Source organism: Ramularia collo-cygni (assembly GCF_900074925.1).
Source record: "Ramularia collo-cygni strain URUG2 genome assembly, contig: RCC_scaffold06, whole genome shotgun sequence".
NCBI lineage: Eukaryota > Fungi > Ascomycota > Dothideomycetes > Mycosphaerellales > Mycosphaerellaceae > Ramularia > Ramularia collo-cygni.
The window spans coordinates 164,453-187,577 of record NW_019716260.1 but is presented as its reverse complement, the minus strand read 5'-3'; the positions used below and the strand labels follow the sequence as shown (position 1 = coordinate 187,577).

The window sequence follows — 23,125 nt, the reverse complement described above, 5'->3', positions numbered from 1 at the left end:
GACCACAAAAAGGGCCTCGATCCTCYCCTCCAACCACCAAACCAGCAATCACGAAGCCTCTCGCAAGCAAATAACCAACGCAACTCGATCACCGCCAACTCAAGACACACAAATAAGCCCTCGATATCATGTCAAACCCTGCAAGCTCATCCATCCGCATATCCCGTTGTGAGCTCGCTCGACTACACCGCGAACCTTCGCAATCGTCCACCTTGGAGGACTGCAGGAAGCGTAAGCTACAAGAGACAGCTACGCAAACTCCAAACACAACCGGGTCAGCCACTAAGAAGCATCGGGGTCGTCCGGCAAAAGCAACATCCACTCCATCCAGTCAGAGTTCCGGGTTATCTGGCGATAGCACGCCTTTCACCGCTCGTCCAGGATACCCTCTTGATTCACGAGGAGAACTCCCAACTCCAGAAGGAAGCCCGCAGCACACGCCCGAGACAGAACTTCACGATATCGTCATGGTCGAGAACACCCCGGTCGCCGGTAACATGAACAGCAGCAACAACATCTTCGACGAGGACCAATCTTTCGACGACACTTCAATTGTTCCTGACACTCCGCTGCCAGAACAGCCGACATATGAGGGCATCGAGATCCAAGATCGTCAATCTCCGTTCGTCCGCCTTGCTACCGAATTGGAAAATCCGTTCATCGGCTCACCGATCGAGAGCGACTTTCTGCGGCGCTTTGCGTCCATCTCCTCCGACCGTGAGAGTGATAACGTCCATTACACTGTTCGTGGTGGCGGCGATCACGAAGACCGAGACTACCAGGCTGAAGCAGATGGTCTTCGTGAATCTCGCTCCGCTCTCCGYGTGAATCTCGAAGCAAGCACTGCTCTGGTACATACGCTCCAGAACAGACTGGTACAGAACGAGGGAGACACGGTCGCAAACCGTGCTCTTCTAGCTCAAGCGCAAGCTGACTTGATAGAAGCCCAGGAAAGAGTCGAGGGCGTCCGAACTTCTATGAGACGCCTGGGTTCCATTTTGGCAATCGTGGTGTTTGGCGCGACCGTATATGTCCTTTGGGTGTGGTTGAATGGACCGGAGATGGCGTACATTAGGAAGCGTCGGACCGATCTTTTGATGGAGTAGATTTCGATCGAATATGTTGATGAAGGCGTGGCTTAAAAACGTAGTGGCGAAGAGCTGGGCGACATGACTTGGGACTTCAGCATGGACGGCGTTGGGATTCACTCCGGCATGAGAATGAAATAAATTTTGCTCCTGTCCTGTCCATCCTCCAAGATAGATTGAAGCCCTTACCCCGTGGCGAAGGTTTCAAGCCGTTCAAGCTTCCCAAGTTTTGCGATCGCTTCACAGCGCGCTGTGAGGATCATTTCTCCAAACTTCGGCGAGCATTTCGCCTTGGATGAGAACAACCTTCTTGGCCTGCTGCAGTTGAAGACGCTCAATGATGTGTGGAGAGATCGTTTGAGATCCAGTTGATATCCCCGATCGATACGACGGCACATCACTGCAATTCGGCGCCATGTCTGGCTCTGCTCCAGCAACATCATGATCCACTCCCAGCCAAAGAAGCACTTCATCAGCAGAGGCATGAATATCGGCGAGACGAGACTTGTGATCATGTTTTTCCGCCTCATTGTTTTGATTGATGCAGACATAGTCGATCCAGAAACGTCCGCTTGTATCATGATGGTCGACCAGCGCACTGAGAGCTTGCCACAGTCTCTGAGGAACCCGCCTTGTTCGACCTTGTAGCAAAATTTCGCTCATCTCAGCATCTGATGCTTGAGGCTCGTATGCAAGAGCGGTGAAATGGACGTTGCGGTCTGCATAACGCTGCTCATGCTCGAGAGTCAGGGAGATTCTCGCTGGAGTGCTATCAGGATGGAATCTGGCCAGACGGATGGAACCCTTGAGCAGATGAGCGTACTGAAAGATCATCTCAGTTTCAACCAAGTGATGTTGGTGGCCGTTCGATGCAGAATCTAGAAGATGAAGTGAAGGCAATACAAGCTCCGGAAAATGGATCTCCCGATCGCTAGCGCACTCCTCTCTACAGCGATTGGCTCGGATCTAACCGCCGCTAACTGAGGTGCAGGTATAGAAACGACGAAATCCCCCTCCTCTCCAAACGTTCCTTCGAAACGGAGACAACCAACATGACGAGGGCGGTTGTCGCCAGCTCTCTTCGCGTGAAGCTGWTGCAATTGGCTCGGTAGGCTCCGGCGCTAGCTGGAGTACAAACATAGGGCGGTTGTTGCTCTCTTCTCCATTTGTGAAAAGTTGTAGAGAGAGGAAAAGGGCGGTTTTGCCCACTCTCCTTGCGTTATGACTACCAAATCGTGAAAAGACCAGCTCGAATACATCGAGGGCTATTTAGAGTACAGCAAGCGTAGCACCTCTTAAGAGCATTCTACTCGCCCCATCCACCTTCTCTCMAAAGTCAAACCTTCAGTAGCGGCACTCCGTGCAACACAAGCATGGAKCCCTGCGCCCTGCACGGTTTGGGACACTCGTTGCCACGCATTGGTAAAGCTATTGACAGGGCATCCGAGCTTGTCTAAAGCTCCAAGGCACGACGAGAGGCTTTCTGCACGGCAAGTTTCGCTCGGCTTATATCTCGCATCTCGACCATAACGTCTAAGCTTCCCTGGTCTACAGTAAGGACGAGATTCGTGCGATTTGGCGAAGGGCGTGGGCGGAAGTGACTTTGGCGATCCTGTGAACGACGAGCTACAACCTCTGTTCCGAGTGGGATAGCCTAGGGTCGCGGCGGTCTCCCAGGGCTCCTCCTCCTCTTGAAGAGATTGTTCGACAGTAAGGGCACGGGGACGGGAGTGAGAGATGGAAATTCGGAAATGGTTTGTGATTAACGTCGACCGTGCGTTGCAGAGTCAGCTCGTAGACCCAAATATGCCGTCCGGCGTGTTACAACGCTACCATCTCCCACGAGTGGCTTGCTGGCTTTGTCACCGCCATTTCGAGAAGCAGTGCGGGAAATCAGCTTTTCGCCATGGTCTCCTACCACTGCGGCGTCTCTGACGCGAAGTTGCGTGAGTACGGCGTCCCATAGTATGTATGCGTATCGAGAGAGGACAACGCTGTTCGGGCATCATTCGAATGCTTTGGCTGTCCGCGAATCGGCCGCTTTTACTTGTTGCATTTGCAAATCTCAGGCGTAATGGACTTCCAGATGTCGTTGGACGAAGGCCGGCGCAAGAAATGCAAAGTAGATCATCCAGTCATTGCAACATCATCAGSCTTGCGTTTGCCTGCAGCCGGCGTATCATCTACGGGCTCTGCCGATCGAGCAATCTTCGCCTCTGTAGCCTCCTTGATGGCTTCGGCCAAGACAGTACGGGTCAATGTGGCGGCATTTACAGCTTTGTCGATTAATGTTTCGGCTTGCGATCCTGCGTCGCCTTTCATCCACATCTCGGTAACTTCGTCCCTTGACTGCAGGTAGCCAACCACACAAGCCGCGCGAATGTCATGCTCCGAAGGACATGGATCAAGCACAAAGTCGTTGTTGTCGGAGGAAGCAGGTCCAGTAAGAGCCGCGACACCTCCAGATACCAAATCCACGCAATCAATTCCTGCATCGACGAGAGCGGCACTCGCCACCGTGATACACCCGGCCAGAACGTTCATCATCCCCCATCCTCCCGCCTTCCCTCCCTCGCCCGCATCTCCCCACCAACCGTCCTCCTCGCCCTCCAAGACAGTGATTACGACCTCACAGGCACTCTTCGGCCATCTCTCACCAATGACCACTCCCCGTAATGCAGTCTCCAAATGGGCTCCCAGATCCCGCTCGGCGGCATCCCGCACATAGCCTCGTCTCTGGCGTGTGGCGAATGGTGCGAATTTGATGTGAGATGTCAAGAGCATGTTGGGACTGAAGGCAGCATTTCGCGGTAAAGGCCTGGGTCCGTGAACCGTGCATGTGATTTTCAAACTTGATGAAGAAGGAATGAGTATTTTGTTAGAGCTGGTTGGAGTGAGGGGCGGTATCTCATAATACGCGCTCCCGCTCGCGGTTGGCACTACTCCAGTCCGGAGGAAGATTTTGCGATGTTCGTCCGATTGTCGCGCCCGAATTGGCTTCTCAATCTTAGCTCCTTGAGATGCAGCAAAAATAGGAGGTGCGGTACCACCTGCTGGAGCATTGAGACGTCGTCTGTCGGCCTGCATTTTGAAGTCAATCGGTTGTCATGTGTTTGGTGTTTTGCAAATGATGGAAAGGAAAGCGTGACTATTTAGGGCTGTACCGAGATTGCCGAACCGAACTGTGTGGCGCGCTTGCGTCATCTGCGCCACAACTCTAGGCAGTCACGAAGGCACTCTGCTCTTCACACGATCACTCTCCACCTCACCTTCGACCACATCCTTGCCTCGACTCCTGGACAGCGTTTCTTGCACCACCTCACGAACCCAACCGGAACAACTCCATCATGTGCGGTAGCGACGTCTTCCTAGCGATCGTCGCCATCCTCTTCCCACCCATCGCCGTCTGGGTGAAGCGTGGGATCTGCTCCGCCGACAGTCTGATCAATCTCGCTCTTTGCTGTCTCGGCTTCCTCCCTGGCCTTGTACATGCATGGTACATCATCTCGACCTACCCCGAACCCACCTATCACCAGGTTCCGCAGGATGCCGAGCGGGGCAATGTCACACACTACTACGTGCAGACCCAGCCATCACGGAGACCAGAAGCYCCCCACGGTTATGGTACGGTCAACAGCACAGTCGACCAGCAGTTTCCTGGTCAGCAGCAAGGTGTTGTGCAGCCAAAGTCAAAAGCTGTAGCAGCGCCAAGACAACAGCAGGCTGGCCCAAGTGAAGAGGTGCCTCCATCATACGCACAGGCTGTGGGCGACCACAAGGTCCAGGGACCATAGATTTCAAGGCTGGGATACTGCAGATCAGCGTGAACATGAGTTATGGATCCAGGTTGCAGGCATGATTGTAGATGATGTTGGTATTGGCGTACAGAGGCGTTCTTGGGTAGGCGCTTTGGATAGTGGTGAGAGCTGAAATGATGGCGGAATGCTGGAAACCATTTTAGGAGGAAGCTACAAGACTCTTGCGAATCGACAGTGTCCAATGTTCGCAACTTCACAACTATCAAGGTATCTCATTTCTCATCTCCAGCCACCACGTCCTGATTCGTCGTCCTGAGTTGTCTTAGAACGCAATGTACTCCTGACAGTGGCATTCATCACTTTTGACAGACATTCGCTACAGTTCAACTTTAGCATCTCGATGCGTGGCAGTGAGAAGAGGATGCAAAGGTCCACGGGCTGAGACTGTCACAGCGGCAAGAGCGGATCGACACCACTCAAGGTACCTACCCTACATTGACCCTTCGATTTGAGCGCGCGTGGTCACGCGACTGAGCKCGTACTAAGACTGTTAGCGCGTGTGCTCGCATGAACAAGGTAAGGTAGGCATGGATGTTTCGTCAAACCTCACCTCTCTCTCTCATCCTCCAACCAACTCCATCAAACCTCTGCTGCCATCCATGGACCACTGGATTTCAACAAGATTGGCTGCTTTCACCATCACGCCTGAGCACGCACGGAAGACAGCAAAGCAAAGATCGCAAAGCATCTTTCGCGACTATGATCTCCTGCGAGGCATCCTGGAGCGGCATGAGGCTGTTTAACAAAAGCGTTGGATGAAGAAGACGAAGGAGCAGAAGCGAAAGATCCTACTTACCGCCTGGCCGGACATGCCGGCAACTCATCGCCCCGACTTTGCTCATTTGCACACCATGACCAATGAACAGCGCTTCTCTGGCTCAAAATATCGCGGCGCCTTCATGTGGCCGTTCATCAATCAGGAGGACTTGGTAAAACCAAGGACGCTGCTGTTGTTCATGAACGCTCGCGCAAGATCTCCACCTGCTGAGTTCGCCGCTGCTGATGGCGAAGCCATGCACATTGGCATCACATCCGATGCCGTTGTTAGTATCCTATTCTGTTCTATGCACACTTTGAACAGCACAAGGATACTAAGGATTTTCAGGTTTCTTCTTTCCTCAACGAACACACTGTTATGTTCACAGGGTGTGACAACCCGGAGACATACGGCGCCATCATCAGTTGGTGGGATCATCCCGATGCATTCGACTGGCTGATGAGTAGGAGTGGCTCGAGCCCTGGAGAAGCGCTCCTGATTCTTGAATCTCAGATGAAGACCATGCGCTTCCTGGTAACATGCGCAAAGCAAATATTGCACGACATACCGGAGGATAATCTGTTAGATGGTGACGTATTGCCAGCGCCGCCCTCGGTGTCCGAGGCTGAATCTGGCTTGGGATCACTGTCAATCATGGCAGCAGAAGCGCCGTWCAGGCCGCCTGCGAAGCTCGACTTTGCCCATAWCGAATCACTGCTCGCGGCCCGACGCGACGCCGTCAAGGATAAGATCTGGATGATGAGAGAGGACCCGGCTTACTTTTCCGACATCATGTGGGACGCTCGGGAGCATCGACTGGAGATGATTAATGACACCCGTGGAGGACCTCATCCCCTGTTTCCTGCTCATCGTGAAGATGTCCTTTGGGCTCGTGTTGTGTATAACGAGATTGCATCTCCCTACATGCAGCTCGAGATGTACACTGAGCTCCATCGGCAATCCGAGCAGCTCAAGGCTATGCAGAAGCAGTATTCAGAAAGCATCTCGCCCGAAAAAGACTTGCCAGTGCCATACATGGACGCCATCTTGAAGTTCAGGCACTACTTGGATCAGACTTCAAAGGATCCCATTGAGGTCCTCAAACACGCATTTGTAGCCTCGCCTCCAATGCGTGCTTTCTTTGCCCGGATCCCAGAAGATGACCCCAATCAAACGAAAATCCGCGCTCAGTCCAAAGTGGACGTCAAAATGAGCAAGGTTCAACAGCAGCTTATTTGGCTTGTTAGTACAATCTGGGAAGATGGCCGGAACTTATTCCTCCTTCGCCTCACAAACGTGGTCGATGAGCTTCAACGTCTCGTTGAGTCAGATCCAAAGATCAAAGCATTGATAACGTCGAACATTGCGGCCTTGATCTCGGATCTTTCTATTATCTGCGAGTGCATTCGTCAGCTGGATGTCTTTCAGCCTTGGGCCAATACTTACGAGCACCTCATGGTTCATCGGCAAGACGGTGAGCTGCATCTAGTATTCCATAACGACCACTGACACGATGCTGATCGGGATAGACATTAAAGCGGAGTTTGCAAAGACAAATGAACCTACGGCTAGGATATTAAGCTCATTAGGAAGCCTCAATCCCGTCTATTCCAGCTATGGGGCACCGACCGAAGGGCGGTTCTTCTACCCGGTCGACAAACGCAAGACGAGAGAAACCACCGAAGCAATGAGACGTGCTGAAGCCAATCTTGACCTCTTCTGGTCGAAAGTGGACGAGAAGATGCGCAGCTCTGCGGGAGATTTGAGAAAAACCGCCCTTCACGATCTATTGTCCGAGCCGCGTGACCTACACAGGACTCTCGAATGGACGGAACCTGTTCGTAAGACCGCAGAAGTCCCGGCATTGTCGACGAAGATAGACCTGCGACCGCTGTCAGAGGTCCTCTTCAGCCTGGAGCACCGAAGCAAGTCAGTGAACTCCCCTGGAACAGCTGTGAGAACACCTAAAGTCAAGCAAAAGACCCGCGGACTTGCAGCACAGAGTTCTAGTCCAGAGCACGGCGAAGAGATCACCACAGAGGACGTCCAGCCAGAGTTTGCAGTCGATGACCGAGCTCTCAAAGTGTTTAGGACGATCTTCTGGACACCATCTACGAATTCTACCCCTGGCGAGGTTCCTTGGAATGACTTCCTCCATGCGATGGTAGCCACGGGTTTCCGGCCACGAAAGTTGTACGGTTCCGTTTGGCATTTCAGCCCTTCTGGGCTGGACTTTGAGAGAAGCATTCATTTCCATGAGCCACATCCCGGTGGTAAAATACCATATAGGGTTTGTCGTACGCTTGGTCGACGATTGAACAGAGCATATGGGTGGTTCGGCAAAATGTTCCGCTTAGCGGAGAAGTCGCCAGCTGTCGCGGCGTAGACAGCTTCGAATCATCGAGAGCATCGGATGCAGGCTTTTACAAATGAGGCTCAATATCTAAGTACGTGTGTCTCTTTCTCGCTTATCTATTGTCTATATGTTCGTATACATGCTATCACTTCCATGGCCTCACTTCGTAAGCAATGTCGCACCCCTGATGTCCGAATTACGTTCAGGGGTTCCTAACTTCCCAGTCTTCAAATAACAATTATTCCCCAATAGAGCAACACTCTTGCAACCAGAAGTCGTTGCACAAGCGTTCAAACAATCCTCATAAGTCGCCGCCGTAACTCGACCCTGAGACCCACCATCACGATCCCATCCACACTCGATCCGGAATCGAGACTTCCCATCCTCCGTCATCCACACCGTATCATCGGCCTCGGGACAACTGAGCGGTCCAATTGGAGTAGGAGTCTTGGGAGTCGCAAGCGTAGCGTTGAGTCTATACATCTGCAAGGTCGAATCGCCACCACACCAATTGTTCTTGTTCCCTGGACAGGCTTTTTTGCATTGGTCTTGCATGAGAGGCTGTGCTTCTTCCGCGATGGAATCTCCCATCCAGCATTCCGTGCCGAATTCTAGGCCTAAGAAGTCGAATTGYCGACGAGTGGCTTCTTTGGCGCACATTTCGATTGTCATGGCGTCGTTGCGGTAGATTTCTGATAGGGCGCGGCCGTTGGGCTCTTCGCTGTAGCATCCTAGTGAGTAGTAGATTCCGGCGGTTSGAGCGACAGTTGGACCAGATGAAGAAGTCGTGCTGGATGATGATTTTGTGGTAGATGTCTCTGGTGTGGTTGTTGTGCTGCTAGATGTACTGGTCATAATGTCGCTCGATGTAGTCGAACTGCTCTGGGTGCTACTAGAGCTCGCGGTCGTGCTCGTCTCGCTATTCGACGTGGTTGAGCTGCTGGTTGTGGTACTAATTTTGGCAGTGCTGCTTGTTGTAGTGCTGGAGCCTGTTGTCAGAGAAGACTCAGACGTGCTCGTAGACGGATCAAGTGTCGAAGAAGAAGTCTCGCTCGTTGAGATACTTCCGGCTGATGAAGTTGAAGTACTAGTTGCATCCGTCGAGGTTGATGTGGTCGAAGAAGCAGTCGTATCCACTGCCGTTGAAAAGGGGGTGACAGCGATCATTCTAGCGCCCCAGACCCCGCTCGATACTGTATTCCCTACAGCACTCTTCATGTAGCATGCAGCACCCGACAATGCTACAGTCACACATCCTGGAGTAGTCGCACATGCATCAATACATTGATTGAGATTGTTCGGACCGACTTCCACGGCTTTCAAATCATTGCCCTGGTAGTCTGTGCCGCATTCGATCAGGAAGGTCTTCGCACTCGAGATGTAGGTGGTACCGTTCGATTCTGGACAGGTTAAAGGGGTGGCCGAGGCAGTCGTAGATGTCGATGATGCAGTCGAAGTAGAAGTCAAATCGGATGTTGAATTCGCGGATGATGAAGGCTCAGTAGTCTTTGTCGACGTCGTAGAGCTCGTGGAAGCGGTGGAGGTGGTGTTAGTCTGGAGCTTGAATAGTGTCAGACCATTGGGTCCTCCGCAGATCTCGGTCTCATTTCCTTTACATGGCATGGAACAACGCCCATCCATAACAGGAAGTGAAGCTGGGTCGAGGTCGTCGCCGCAATAGCACTCTCTTGCGTACTCAGTAGCGAAATACGTGGAGCCGGCGCAGAAGGCAGCACATACCCTGTTAGTGGTATCTTCGTCGTTGTATCTCTGTTTGACAGAAAGTGCTCTGGCTCCGGCAACCTCGTTGTAACATCCCTGGTACCGGTATGCTCCGATCTGTTGCGACACTCCTCCATTGTCAGGCTCAGAAGTTGAAGTGGGCGATGCTGCGGAGGAGGTGGACGAGCTTGATGTGGAGTTGAGTTGGTAGACCTGCATCCGATTGGGACCTCCACAGTACTGGCTGTTGTTACCCTTGCAAGTCATACTGCATTCGGAATCCAGGGAAAGAGAGGAGGTCCTCGATATCGACGCTCCGCAGTAGCACTCAGATGCATATTGCAGACCGAAAAATTGCGAGCCACCGCAGAAGGCCCTGCAGTTATCGATGGTGTTGATCTGGCTGACTTGATTCTTTGTGTTGAAGGTTCTGCCATTCGTCTCAGCATAGCAGCCGGCGTAGGCATAAGCTCCGCTGTTGGAAGTCATCTCCAAAGGTGGGCCTTGCGTAACTCCATCCCACGACTTGGAGTCAGCGAAAAGGGATATCATGTTCATGTCTCGGGTAACTCCATCACCACCACATGCGTGCTTGTCGTCTCCACTGCAGCGGAAGTTGCAATCATCGTCTGTTCCGCGTTTCAGGGGTAGAGCGTGACCACACCAGCATTCGCTGCGGAAGACTGTACCAGAGAAAGTGTAGCCTCCTTGCGMACATGTATTGATACAATTCTCAGCGGTATTGTTGTCATTGTTGTATGGACTATAGGCGAGCTGCCTGCGGTCGATGTAGTCCTGGTAACAGCCAATATAGCCGACCCGAGCAGTTCCATTGGACAACAACGGTCCAACTTGCGGAGAGACAGCATTGCAGTCAAAGTTCAGAATGACAGCTCCTTGGTTGTTGTTGGTGTTGATTCTCCACCCGGCCGTGGCAAACGTCGCAGGGGTGTTGAGCTGGCGCTCTGGAGGCGCACAGAAGACTGTGGCATTGGCCGATTGTCCCGCCGCGATTTGGGTMCCTTCCGCCAGATCAATACCGTTGGCAGCACGTACGAATCCAGGAACGCCGAAAGGAGGTTTAGAGACCGTCAACCCAAGCAGAGATGCTGTGGAAGACCCGTTGTTTGTGATGCGCATGACTAAGCGACGGACTTCCCCCGGAGCGACTTTGCCAAAAGTAAAGTTCCTGTCAGGCGTGTACTGGTCCCAGCCCGTTCCATCAGCTCTCTCGAACTCGAAAAGTGCTACCGGGTCGCTCCCCGTGGCTCCGAAGATGTCCAGTACTTTGGCACCTCCATCTGTGGTTGTCTTCACGAAGACAGCGTGGTTACCCGCCGCGGGAGGGTTGTATGCCACGCTGACTGGCTGTCTACCATTGGGAGGAATGCTTTTCGGGAGGCCAGAAAAGGAGAACTGAGCCACCTGCAATTTGCCATCATCGGTGGTATTCGGAGCAAGCCATGGTCCGGTTTCAGAAACCACCGAGAATTGAACAGAGCTAATGTTCAACACATTGTCACCCTCGTTGTTGAAGAAGACGCTCTTTGTGACTTCGCCTGCGCCTACTGTGCTGTTGAAATTGATGGTGATGGGATTGATGCTGAAGAGTGCAGCGGCGGAGTTTGCTTGGCCAGTAAGTGTAACTGGAGTGGTGGATGTCGACCCTGCTTCTTGATTCGAAGTGGATACAAGAATGTCGCTAGAGAGAGACCCGACTTGTTTGGGAGCAAAGCGAGCCTGGAATGAGAATTGCTTCCCGAGGCTCAGAGCCAGCGGGGTCTTAGGAAGGCCTTCCATAACAAAGTTTCGATTCCCCGAGACGTTAAAGCTTGTAACCGTCGTGGCGACATTGGCGGTACAGTTGATGTCGAGGGAGTCCGATGTGCTGTTGATTGAAGTCCGCGGAAATCTAATTGGTGAAGTGCAGTTCAGGGCGAGGTTGACAGGTGCTCCGTAAGCGTATAGTGCGCCAGCTGCAACGACATACGCTCTGCCATCTCCAAAGACAGGCTTTGCAAATTTTCCAGCTGCTGGGATATTGAAAGCCCTGAGGAGCTTCATCGGGCTACCATCGGTTGGAGGCGTAGCGTCATAGATACGGAGATTTATCCCTTCCACGTCAGTGGTCCAGTACAGTCCAGTTCCTTCGCGACCATCGATAGAGGTCGTTGTACCGTGGCCGACGCCGAGGTTCTGAGCATTCTTCTCGGCCGCTGTGGCGACTTCTGTGAACGCCCCGTCTCCATTTGCTGTGCAGCTGAATTGAAAAGCCCGGGTGTAATAGTTGATGACATTCACGTAGATGAATTTACCCAGCGGCATTATCCCAGCACCAGAGTAGACCGAGTTCTCGTGCTGGAAGACCTGTATAGCGTCGTCCAGTCTATTTGGACCCATTTGGTAGCCTCCTAGATTGTCAACATTCAGCCAATATGTTTTTCCTGCGTGAACACCTGTCAGTGAATGGTTTATCAATACAGTCGACTATCATTCGCTGCTGACCAGATTTTCCAGTGACCATGCCGATCCTGCGATCGTTGGGGCACGAGAATGTTGACGGCAGAAGTTGAAAGGGTGTCGTGCCGAGATCCTTGTCTGCACCGTCCAGCTGAGTTTTCTCATGAGGCATCTTAGGGGAGTCAGCAAGCAGCACGGAAGCGATAAAAGTTGGGGAGCTTTGCGGCTGACTTACAAAAAAGTCCACCGGCTCAATGGTTCCGTCATCATGAAGCTTCATGTTAACAACAGCCTCATCCAAGGCAGTTGGCGGACTACGTCCCGAGACAGGGTGACCGTTCGCAGGAAGTTGAGCGGCGTAGCCATTGCCAGTCGAGAAGAACATACTTCCAGCTCCATCATAGGCCAGACCACCACCACTCATCCAGATTCCGCCTCCAGGGACAGTGTTAGGCTCCGCACCTCCCTGAGTGGCAAAGGCCTCGACGATAGCACCAGTCGTTTTGTGAAAAGCGATAATCGCGCCAGTGTAGTTGTACATGATGCAGTGACTGGCCCATCCGGTGTAAATGTATTCCCCGACATGTAGCAGAGCAGGTCGTTGATGTTGGTCACCTGCGATTAGCATGCGTCTGTTGTTATTGCGGAAGACAGTTCCATGAACTGGTCGAGGGAAGTTGGGTGCATCAGAGAGATCTACTGTGTTGATTGCATAAAAGTAGTACCGCCCGTTTGCTCGACCTGGTGGATTTTGAGGACCAAAGATTGTGCCTTGGAACTGAACGTGTGTTAGTGTATCGACCTCTGTCATCGTAGGGCCAGCTGACCTGTTCAGAATATGTTTTTGAGGTGAAATACCACAGCCCTGTACTTGGATCGATAACTCCAGTGCCAGAAACTCCAATAGCCGGCGCGATATCATTGCAGTTGTTCAAGTCCGCAGCCAAGAAAGGAACACCGATATTTCTTTTCTGGACAATCTCTCCGGTCTTGGCATTGATCTTGTAGAGGTTGTTCTGCGTGGTTGCGATGAAGACATACTGAATACCGTCTCCAGTTGTGTATACCAATGGTTGAGACAAGACCTGCTCTGCTCCGATGTTGTTGAAATTGCCAGGAAGTTTGGCAGTCCAGATATTGCCAAAGTCAGCGCTTGCGATCGTCCGTGGATCCAGCTTGTGGTTGGTCTCATAGCCTGCTCGAGAGACATCGCCGCCCCAGGTGATTGTGTCAGTGTCTCCTAGACATTTGCAGAGCTGGATCAGATAGGAAACTGCAAGGCAGGCCGCCAGCTTCGATAGAAATGAGCGCGTCATATCACTTCAGCAGGGGTGATGAAAGATGTGTCAAGCAAAGGACAGAATGGGATGAGCATTCTTTCAGGTGGGCCATTAGCAGTACATGTCTCATTACTCTTGGCCATCGTTCCGGCCAGATTTGACAGACCAGACTTCTGTGGGAGTACTAAGGCTCATCGTGCCAAATCAGGAGAGCCTGGCCTTACCTCGTGCCCAGGTTGGGAAACGCATCAATGCGTAAACATGCCATTTCCAAGAAAGTGCTCGGCGTGTTCTCTGCATACTCCAGAGTCGCTTTGCAGACAAGCGAGCCGGCATCCAATGGGCAGCAAGAAGCAGTCGTAGTGCGTCTATAGCTGCAGTGCTAGCCGGAGAATGAAAAGCCGCCTGCCACGTGCTTTGCTATATTCGATTCATATCCACCGATGGGGAAAGTTAGCTGCGCCACGCAGACACCATGTGGCCCGCGGAGGTAATGTCCACGCGCATAAAGGTTGTAGCTCCGAAAGCAGTACTGTTCGGCGGCAACTCCCCATATGAATTGGCATCCAGATCTTGGTCATATTACAAGTCGATGTTCCGTTTGCGACGCTTCGACTGTTGAAGGCCGCACCACAAGAGCGAGGCTCAAAGATAGGCAGGTGGTCCGGCGAGTCGCATTCGCACGAAGCTGCTCAGATGGCGATAGCGTGCGCTGCCGGAGGAGGCAAAGCAAGGCAGACTGATGGCCTTCAAATTTCCTTCCGACCCGTGTGGTGGCCCGGTTGGGACGAGACCCACGCCTCAAAGACGCCATCACCACTTTAGAGTTTGCCAGCCAAGTTTATTCTCTTGGCTGAGCTTGAATTAAAGTTCGGGCTCTAGATGAATCTTCTGCAAGCCTTTTCTTTCACGTCTTGGCAGCGAGGCCAGATACTTATCCGCCGATTTAGAGCGCTCAGATCTGAGATACCTTCCTGCCAATGTACTCGAGGAGAGGACCGAGCAAGTTGATTGTGTTGTTACATGTCATGGCAGGTTTTGAGTGGCAGTACCAGCCGTTGCAGTCTTTGAAAGGAAGTGGTTGTTGCGCAAAGATCCCTGGCACATACCAACGCTTCAATGCTGTGGTCGCATTCGGTAGTTCTATCAAATTGAGCTTTGGTCCACTACTCGACCAGTGGTTGTTTCGTGTTCCTCTACATGAACAAACTTTGCTCCATGGCCTTCGGCATCTTGACCCGTGATGGAATGAAGCATACAACACAGGCAGTCCGCCTCATCGACCAGCTTCCGTCAATATCCACATCCACATGTCCTGATCTTTCGACATTCTTCCACCGAAGCAACATCCACGTGTCGTGATCCTTCGACACCATCACAATCGAGCAATCATGCCCGAGGCAAACCACTTCTCGATCCAAAGGTAGTGACCCTGTATCGATCCAACTCCCTCAGCACCACGCCGACCGCGACGTAACCGAAACTCTTGAGCTCKCCCAGCTTCGGATCCCGGTATCCGCTCTCCGACACCGCGACCTCGAAGCACGCCAGAGCTCTCGGCAGTGCTTCCAATTCACGCTCGTCGTAGTGCGTGTCGTCGTAGAGGTCGTCCAAGTCGTCGGCCTCACGCATTGCTTCGTCGTCCTTGGTGATACGCATGGTGGCATGTTCGACCAGAGTGTTGAATCGCTCTCGCATCGTCTTGGCGAGGTCCTTGAGTGGTTTGTCCTGGAGACCTCCTTGGCGGCCTACAATCTGCCCGGCAAAGACCTCGGTTTCGGATAAGGGAGAATTTGGCATAGGCTCGTAGTCGTGGAGGATGGTATCAAGACTCTCCTCGTAGCTAGAAATTGATGGGTTAGTTGGAAAGCGCGGTACAGTATAAACAGAAGACTTACACCTTGCGGATCTTTCTCGCCAGCACTTTGTGGTGCTCGTAGATGACACCGTACTGGAGCGCCCAGTGCTTTGCATATTTCAGCAAGCTCATCATGACGGTCGGGCCTCCTCGAGCTAGGAGTCCCGAAGCACTGCGCTGTCTCTGCTGCATGTTTGCGACAAATTTACGCTCGTCGATGTTGCGGAAGAGTTTGCCAAGAGCTTTCTGGCTGGTGTAGTACCGCATACGGGGCTTCTCTGAGTCGATGCCTTCGAGAGCTTCGTCCTCTTCCTCGTCTGTGTCTTCGTAATCCAGGAAGCCAGACGAAGAAACGAAGACTCTTGGGCTCGGTGCCATGAAGTCTGGCCGAACTCGAGGGTATCTGGGCATCTGCTCGGTCATTGCGATACCAGTCTTGGAGAAATCGACAGCCTAGAGTCAGAGGATGTCAGTTGAATCTYTAGAACACAATTTGCTCCAAGCCTATACTGACTGTTGATGCCATTTTGCAAAGCTTGATGCAGTCTTCATCGAGAGTACCCTTGTCCTTCTGATCGGCGATTTGAACTGTACACAGTTAGCGGCGTTTTGCTGCACTGGAGACTCAGTATGCAAACTCACGATGTGCAGAACAAATCATGCCGAGCTGATCAGTCTCCATGAAAGTAACGAAAAAGTCACTCATGTCTTTCCTCGTGACGACACGATCCAGTTCCATTGGGGGGACCCTTGGGTAGTCGGCGGCGGTGTAGGTAACGGAGGGAACGAGCTGCGGTGCCCAGATCACGTTGTACAAATCGCCGTCCAGATCTCCACCACTCAGCATGCTGGGTAGATCGCGGGCTCCATGCTGTGAGAATACGACAACGTTGCGGAGTTTAGCGAGCGGCGAGTTTTCGGGGACGTCCACAGCGTCCACCACTTGAATATCGCCAGGGTGCATCGCCGGCGAACGTGTCACCACCACGTTCTTGTGAACTATGACGCGCCTGCCACCTTGAGGTGCTTTCTCGGTGACGACGTAAATTTCGCGTTCCTTCAAGATTCCAGTTTCGTCCATGATGCCGTAGAGAGTGACACCATCTTCGACCGGGATGCGGCCTTTATATTTGACCTCGCGAAGCTTCGTAACCACTGTCATCTCTACAACACTGTAAAGGAACGGGTCGGCATGATAGTCGAGCCCAACTTGACCGAGATACCGAACGAGCGAAGGGAGTTTTGTGGCACTGGGAGTCTCGGTGTCCTCCAAGAAGGTGGCTGTGTTAGTGGCAGAGAGTGTCATCTTTGTGAGCTTCTCCTTGAACTTGTTCTGCAAGTCCATCAAGGCTCTGATGGATACGCCAAGGTCTTCAAATAGCTTGATGAACGGTCTGTTCAATACCATGGGAAGAGGCTTGAACGCCGCTCCGCACAGCTCCAGGTTCCAGGTCGACTTAGTCGGAAACTTGATCATGTTGGATCTCAAGCACAACTTCTTGCCTCTCAACCTGCYATCGAGAGCGACCATACCCTTGGCTCCCTGGAAGCGAATTTGTAGTGCACTCGGCTTCAGCATCCTCTTGGTACCGTAGACACGGTGTACTTGGTCTAGCAACTCGGCAGATATAGTGCCTACACCATCACCAAAGTCGCGGCCATTACGTTGTACGAGCGGCAGATCAACAAGCTCGCTAGGATGAATGTCGACCGAAGCATTGGTATCGGTGAAGTTCTGTCCAATTCGCGCTGCGCACTGTGACGACGGGGGTTAGTTTTGAAACTGCGTCTCCGGAATAGACACAAACTACATACCTTGGCTGGCGTTCTGATACTCTCGAAGTCGCCAAGTCGCTTCAGAAGTAGCTCGGCAAAAACCGGCTGTTGAGTGCTGTCGACAAAAGTACGCATGAACCAGCAGGACTGATTGCGTAGCGAGGAATGGGAGAACCCGAGGAAAGAGTATGCGTAGCCGCAGATGATCACACTGGTGTCGAGGACGCCCTTGAAGCGTTCATGATATATTTTGGTCATGTCCGTTCGCGCCTCGTAGCGCACTGGTGCTCCATCGTCATCGCGGAACTCAACACGGACAAAAGCATCTGTGGCATACGAGTAGCTGCGCAAGACACGGTTGGTGGGTTCTGCTTCTGGGCCTTCAAGACGCACTCCAGAAGGTGTGACAACGAGCTTGTGGATGAGGTTGACATGGGCATATCGCTTTGCCAACTCGTAGGGATTGGTAGGAGCCGTCTCATCATACTCCGTGCAGTACAGGTTTAGAGACTCCTCCAGCTTGCCAAGTGAGAGAATGAGGGGATCTACCCCAGGTCCTGCGAACGGAAGCTCACGCGACAAACGGCGGAGAGCCGCAAGGACGGGCTGTAGGCCAAACGYAGCGAAAAGCCTTGCGACAAGTGGGAGTAGCAAAGAGACTTTGGAAGGAGTAAGGTAGCCATTCCGAGCCAGGCGGTCGAGCTGAAAGCGCAAGGGGAATGGCTTAGAACCGAAGTTGTCAGCCATTGTCAGCTGGTGCTGAAGACGCTTGAAGTCCTCTTCGAGAGAATGGCTCGGAAGTTGTCTTCTGGCTTCAATCAAGTGGATTGGGCATAGACGCGCATTTCTTGCCAGGAGCTTCCTGATGACGGGAACGTCTGCGGAGCTGCTCAATGCGAGGCGATAGGTCCAACATGAACCGGTGACAGTCGCATGGAGGTTGCTCATCGCCGGGAGTCGGACCTTTTTGCGGCGGCCTTTCTGTTGTGGGCCTAGGCTCAACTGCTGCATGAGGCCTGCCATTCCGTTTTCAATCATGTAAATCTTGGGCGCGTACCGCAGATTGAGTATAATCGACGAGCATTCGAGGACGATGTCTTCAGTGTCGTGGTAGTTGAAATCGATTCGGCATTGATCGGACCCAGCCAGCCCAAGCATTACAATTGCTTGCTTGCGACCAATGTTTATGAAGCCGTTCCGGTGGTCTTGAAAATGCGAAATAAAGGTGAGGCGTCCGTCGACATGGTCCCACTTGCCGCACTCGAGCTGGCCAGCCGCAAACCGCGTGATTGTCTTGGAAGAATCCCTCTCCTCAATCGCGCGAGCCATTGTCACTGAGTTCTGAGACTTCTCCTGCAACGAACGAATGGCGAGGTCGCTAGGTTTCTCTTTGCTCTCACTAATAGCAAGGTATCGCCCGGCCCAATGTATCGATTTCGGAGCTCTCCCTCGATACGGTGTGCCGTAGTCAGCAAGGAACCGCATACCAGCGGAAACATCGAGTATTGTGATTTTCGCAAGTGGTCTTGAACTGATTAGCTGCTGCGTGGGATATGGGAGTACCGCGACAGACGTACCCTTCACCGAGTTTGGCCGCGAAAAAATGATGAGTTTGGTAATCAGCCAGGGGACGATAGAAGAGTTCCTCGACGTGCTTGCTAGTAGCCGCCGCTGGCACATTCCGAATGAAAAGATCCATCTCTTCCGAGGGGTGGCAGTGTACGTGGGCGGGAGAAACAACTGCTCGCGTTTCCGGGCCGTTTTAGTGCTTTGCGTGCACTTCACTCCACGGCAATGCAGAGTAGAACAGCGAGGCGCGGCCGGAGAAAACGGCGGCGATGATCGCAGCGCCGGAGTATTCAACCACCAAAGATGGGGACTGCAAGTGGTCAGTGGTGTTCTGTTATTTCCAGCCGTGCTCGGTGTTGTTGTTGAAGGCGGCGGCGGAGAAAAGTGAAGTTGACTTGCGGCGGAGCTTCGCCAGCAAACGCGTCATCCCTCCCCGCCGTAGCCGGCGAGCACGGCGAATCTTTAATGCGGTAGCTCTATTTTTCCTGTTGGCGGTGGGGAGGATGTAGGAGATGCAAAGGAAAGAAACCTATAGCATGCAAGGGTGCGGTCGTGGAGCTATGCAGCGGCCCGAACTATACCGATAACCTGGACAGACTGTCCTTTGGAGGACTCACTTTAGCTACTCCGAGTACTGCGGCCGCTTGAGAGAGGCGGTACCTATAGAGCAGACGCAGATGTTGCACAGCGTCGACAATTGTCGCGTTGCTGCCCATTTGTGAACATCATGAACCCGTGTCTCAAGCTTCGCGTCGAAGCACGCTGAGAGTAACGGCAAGTGTATCAGACACCTTTGATGGGAGTGGAATGAGCTGAAGAGGCTGAAACCTGCCAATGATCATGTCCATCGATACATGTATCAACCTTGGGAGTGACATTCGAAGGTCGGGCGGGAGACGTGAAAGGTGATGCATCACTGTGCATTCGGTAGTAGCTCGCTAAGCGGCCAATCAGACGGCGAGCTTAAATGTTGGCAACATTGACGAGCAACGACAGCTGGCGCGTCATATCCGGATTCCAGCCTCGACATGACCGCAGTGATGGATTCTCGAGTTCAGGACTACCTGGATGACAAGCTGCAGTCCGCGGCGGATCTAGACAGCCTCGAAACGCTGTTGGAGAATGTGCGAGAACAGCAGGAATTGCTGAAGAAGCAGGTTGGTCGCTTCAACAGGATGCATTCTTCCGTCGACTGACACCATTTGCAGCTGGACGATGCGAGGAGGGAGAATGCCGAGACGAAAAGCAGCGTCGTGCAGCACATCAAATCGGTCCAGCAAAAGGCCGTTGCTTTCCAGCAAGAGCAGGAGGACATCGATAGACGCTTGCTGATCGTGACCCAAGCCGAGACGAGCGACGATGCGGTGCAGAGATTCGAAGGCAGCATGCAACGGCTCGGGAAGTTGGATGTAGCTGCGGGATATGTGGAGCTGTTGAAGGAGGTGGATGGATTAAGAGCCGAGTGTATGGCTCACCTGGGCAAAGCCGATGATGCCGCGCTGGAGCCGTATACTCGACTGCAGCAGCTAGTCGCCAGTCTACGCCCACTGCAGGAGACAGCCGAGGGAGCCGCTCCTCATCTACTGGACCATGTCGTTGGCAGCGTCCAGACGCTTCGACAGACCATTCAGAACGCATTTTCCGAAAACCTGGAGAAGACGCTCAAGAAGATGAATTGGCCCAAATCGACGGACACCGTGCCGCTTGCTCTGCAAAAAGAATGGACCACCAACGTTGGAAGATTGTTGGACCTGCAAAGACAAGACCTCGAAGAGCGCGAACGCAACACTCGCCGCGACCCTACGGATGACCCACCCTCTCTTCTGCYATTGGACGTGCTTGTCCAGCCGCTGTCGCAACGCTTCACCTACCATTTTACCGGCGAAAAGGCGACCAACAGGCTTGACAAACCCGAATACTTTCTCAACCATGTTCTGGATCTCATCTCCAAGTACGTCGACTTTGTCCAAGACAACCTCCAGCCCGTCCTTCTCGACCGCTTTCGCCGGTCTGACCTTGCTTTCACGCCGGCGTACATCGATGCGACCTCGGCGCTAATCACTGCCCTGTTACCTCTCCTGCATCGCAAACTGAGATCGTTCGCTTCGCAAATTGCCGATCAACCTTCCCTCCTCAGCCATCTCGTTCAGGAGGTTCTCGCTTTTGACACAGCCATCATCAACACTTACTCTTATACACCATCCTCGCCGTCAGTCCCCTGGTCTGGTCTTTCCCACGTCCTTCTAGACGCCGATGGTCTAAACTACTTCCCTGACTGGCTTCGCGCTGAGCAATCCTTCGCTTTGACCCGCTACCACAGCATCGTTGAAGAACCCTCTGCTGGAGAGCTAGACTTCGATGCCTCTGATTCCTCCACGGCTAAGCCCACCCGGGCCGCAATCAGGGTCAATGACCTGCTGGAGACCATTACAGAGCGCTATCGCTCACTCTCCAGTTTCAGTCACAAGGTTCGCTTCTTGATCGACATTCAACTAGAAATCTTCGACCGCTACCATAGACGTTTGCAGGCGGGCTTGGAGTCGTGGCTGGGCATGACAAGCACTGTCGGCGCACGTCTGTCCGGCATCAGCAAGGAGCAACAGGCGGAGCTACAAGGTGTTCGGGGCCTAGATCGGATCTGCCGCATCTTCGGCTCGGCAGAGTATCTTGAGCGCGCCATGCGTGACTGGAGTGATGATCTTTTCTTCCTCGACTTATGGGCAGAATTGGAATATCGCTCGGCTAGTGGAGGCAAAGTCTTGGGCAATTGGCAGGAAGTGCAGCGCAAAACCTCCTCTGCTTTGGGCACTGGTGAAGAGAACGGAGCCCTGAAGGGCGCCCTCTTCGACGAGACCGCCGCCAGCTATCACCGTCTGCGCGTTCGGAGCGAAGGCGTCCTGACGGATACGATCACATATGACATCCGCCAAGCCTTGAAGAGCTACATCAGTGTTGGAAATTGGGCGTCTCTGTCCAACAGCAGTCAATCCGTGTCGTCAGAGTTGGACGCTACGCTGCAGCTCTTGAATGAGTACCTCGCTTTCTTGAAGAGGGCGGTAGGAAAGACCACGCTACGGAGGATATCGCGACAGGTCTGCTTGCTCATGCAAGGTGTCATATGGGATGGCGTACTCCTTTCGAGCAGAAATTCATTCTCAACTGCAGGTGCTTCACAGCTTACCGCTGACCTGCGAGCTCTGTGCAGTGCCGTGGACAGATATATTGGAGCGGGACAGGCACAGCTTGGTATGAGGAAGCTAATTGATGGCGTGACAYTGCTGAGTTTGCCTGTCAAAGGAGAAGGGAACGACGATGGAGAGGAAGAAACCGAAGGGCCGCAGATGAGCTTGTTCCAAGCGGAAAGACTGGTGTTTATGAGTAATGAAAATGCGAGACTTGCGCTGGAGCAGTTGGGGTTAGATTGCATGAGCGAAGCGGACGCCAGGAGTGTACTGGGGAAGAGGGTGGAAATCTCGAGCTGATACATATATGTGACAGATACTTTCACTGCAACTACAAAAGCTACTCTAATGAAGCGAGTGCCGTCGATGAAGCACGTATCATGCCAGTGAAAACCCTCCTGCATATCCTCTAATGCAAAGCTCTGTTGGACGTATGGCGAGCAAGCCAATCCTTCCAAAGCCTTTCCTTCATGACACCTTGACCTCATCGTTTATTTGCTCCTCCACTCCAGAATGACAACTTCAGTTTGCTCCTCCATTCCAAAATGTCAATTTCAATTTGCTCCTCTCCTCCAAAATGTCAATTTCAATTCGCTCCTCCACTCCAAAATGTCGACTTCAATCCGCTCCTTCTCCCCTAAACTTCGACTTAAATGAGTCCCTCATTCTGCGTAGACCAAAATTGCTAGCGGGCCTGATGTTGAGACTGGTACCAATTTTGAAGATGCGCGTTCTGGCTGTCACACATGGAGACTTTTTCTCTTTCATGGCGGGCGCAAAGTTGTCGCCAACGTGCATCTTGCATGTACGGTTCGGAAAGCCCCCAATGCAACGCCGCTTTGTCGCCCCCTGCCTGCTGCCGATTGAGCAATTTCGTACGTTCAGTCTGGAAAGACGCACGTAGCGATCTCGTCATTGGAAATGGGAAACGACTATCAGAAATCAGCTCCTCACCGGGCGCGTTCCGATAATTCCAGGTCCCTTGTGCTTGTATATTCGACGAGCTGAGCTGTTGGATGGGCACCTGGGCAATCGTTTGTGCTTGTGTAATCTGTGAGCTGGCCTGCTGGGTAGGCCCCTGGGGCATGCTGAGTGTGTTGTGGTGATGTGGCATATATTGCGCTTGCGGATTCCACATGTCGGACTGCTGGACCTGTGGCATGGCGGATGCATTCAGAGGATGCTGCATCTGTTGCGCTTGCAGGTTCTGCATATTGGGCTGCTGGGTGGGCAGCTGAGGTATAGCTGCCGCATTCTGG

General features: G+C 52.8%; 9 protein-coding genes; 4 read left to right on the top strand and 5 right to left on the bottom strand.

Moving 5' to 3' along the window:
* Positions 1-128: 128 nt before the first annotated feature.
* Positions 129-1,106, top strand: RCC_04428 (uncharacterized protein; the record flags this gene model as incomplete). The annotated part of the gene is made up of 1 exon (XM_023769706.1): positions 129-1,106. The coding sequence occupies one exon, from the start codon at positions 129-131 to the stop codon at positions 1,104-1,106; it is 978 nt and encodes a 325-aa protein (XP_023625474.1).
* Positions 1,107-1,328: 222 nt separating this feature from the next.
* On the bottom strand, positions 1,329-1,922 carry RCC_04427 (uncharacterized protein; the record flags this gene model as incomplete). The annotated part of the gene is made up of 1 exon (XM_023769705.1): positions 1,329-1,922. The coding sequence occupies one exon, from the start codon at positions 1,920-1,922 to the stop codon at positions 1,329-1,331; it is 594 nt and encodes a 197-aa protein (XP_023625473.1).
* Positions 1,923-3,215: 1,293 nt separating this feature from the next.
* On the bottom strand, positions 3,216-4,175 carry RCC_04426 (related to 3' exoribonuclease family protein; the record flags this gene model as incomplete). Its single annotated transcript, XM_023769704.1, has 1 exon — positions 3,216-4,175. One exon carries the CDS (start codon positions 4,173-4,175, stop codon positions 3,216-3,218), a length of 960 nt encoding a protein of 319 aa, XP_023625472.1.
* A 260-nt stretch (positions 4,176-4,435) lies between these two features.
* On the top strand, positions 4,436-4,882 carry RCC_04425 (related to stress response RCI peptide; the record flags this gene model as incomplete). The annotated part of the gene is made up of 1 exon (XM_023769703.1): positions 4,436-4,882. One exon carries the CDS (start codon positions 4,436-4,438, stop codon positions 4,880-4,882), a length of 447 nt encoding a protein of 148 aa, XP_023625471.1.
* An 875-nt stretch (positions 4,883-5,757) lies between these two features.
* Positions 5,758-8,049, top strand: RCC_04424 (uncharacterized protein; the record flags this gene model as incomplete). XM_023769702.1 has 3 exons in its annotated part: positions 5,758-5,949; positions 6,012-7,137; positions 7,193-8,049. The coding sequence occupies 3 exons, from the start codon at positions 5,758-5,760 to the stop codon at positions 8,047-8,049; spliced, it is 2,175 nt and encodes a 724-aa protein (XP_023625470.1).
* Positions 8,050-8,178: 129 nt separating this feature from the next.
* Positions 8,179-13,517, bottom strand: RCC_04423 (uncharacterized protein; the record flags this gene model as incomplete). XM_023769701.1 has 4 exons in its annotated part: positions 8,179-12,185; positions 12,247-12,373; positions 12,437-12,979; positions 13,029-13,517. The coding sequence occupies 4 exons, from the start codon at positions 13,515-13,517 to the stop codon at positions 8,179-8,181; spliced, it is 5,166 nt and encodes a 1,721-aa protein (XP_023625469.1).
* A 1,353-nt stretch (positions 13,518-14,870) lies between these two features.
* RCC_04422 (related to RNA-directed RNA polymerase) lies at positions 14,871-18,814 on the bottom strand (the record flags this gene model as incomplete). XM_023769700.1 has 6 exons in its annotated part: positions 14,871-15,324; positions 15,380-15,792; positions 15,854-15,927; positions 15,982-17,095; positions 17,155-18,640; positions 18,693-18,814. The coding sequence occupies 6 exons, from the start codon at positions 18,812-18,814 to the stop codon at positions 14,871-14,873; spliced, it is 3,663 nt and encodes a 1,220-aa protein (XP_023625468.1).
* An 898-nt stretch (positions 18,815-19,712) lies between these two features.
* RCC_04421 (related to ER to golgi transport protein/RAD50-interacting protein 1) lies at positions 19,713-22,166 on the top strand (the record flags this gene model as incomplete). XM_023769699.1 has 2 exons in its annotated part: positions 19,713-19,841; positions 19,893-22,166. The coding sequence occupies 2 exons, from the start codon at positions 19,713-19,715 to the stop codon at positions 22,164-22,166; spliced, it is 2,403 nt and encodes an 800-aa protein (XP_023625467.1).
* Positions 22,167-22,551: 385 nt separating this feature from the next.
* Positions 22,552-23,125, bottom strand: part of RCC_04420 (uncharacterized protein) — a gene marked incomplete at both ends in the record, with an annotated part of 2,112 nt that continues 1,538 nt past the window's right edge. Inside the window, one exon of the mRNA XM_023769698.1 lies at positions 22,552-23,125. This exon is cut by the window's right edge and continues 1,538 nt beyond it. Within this exon, the coding sequence (XP_023625466.1) occupies positions 22,552-23,125 (574 nt within the window).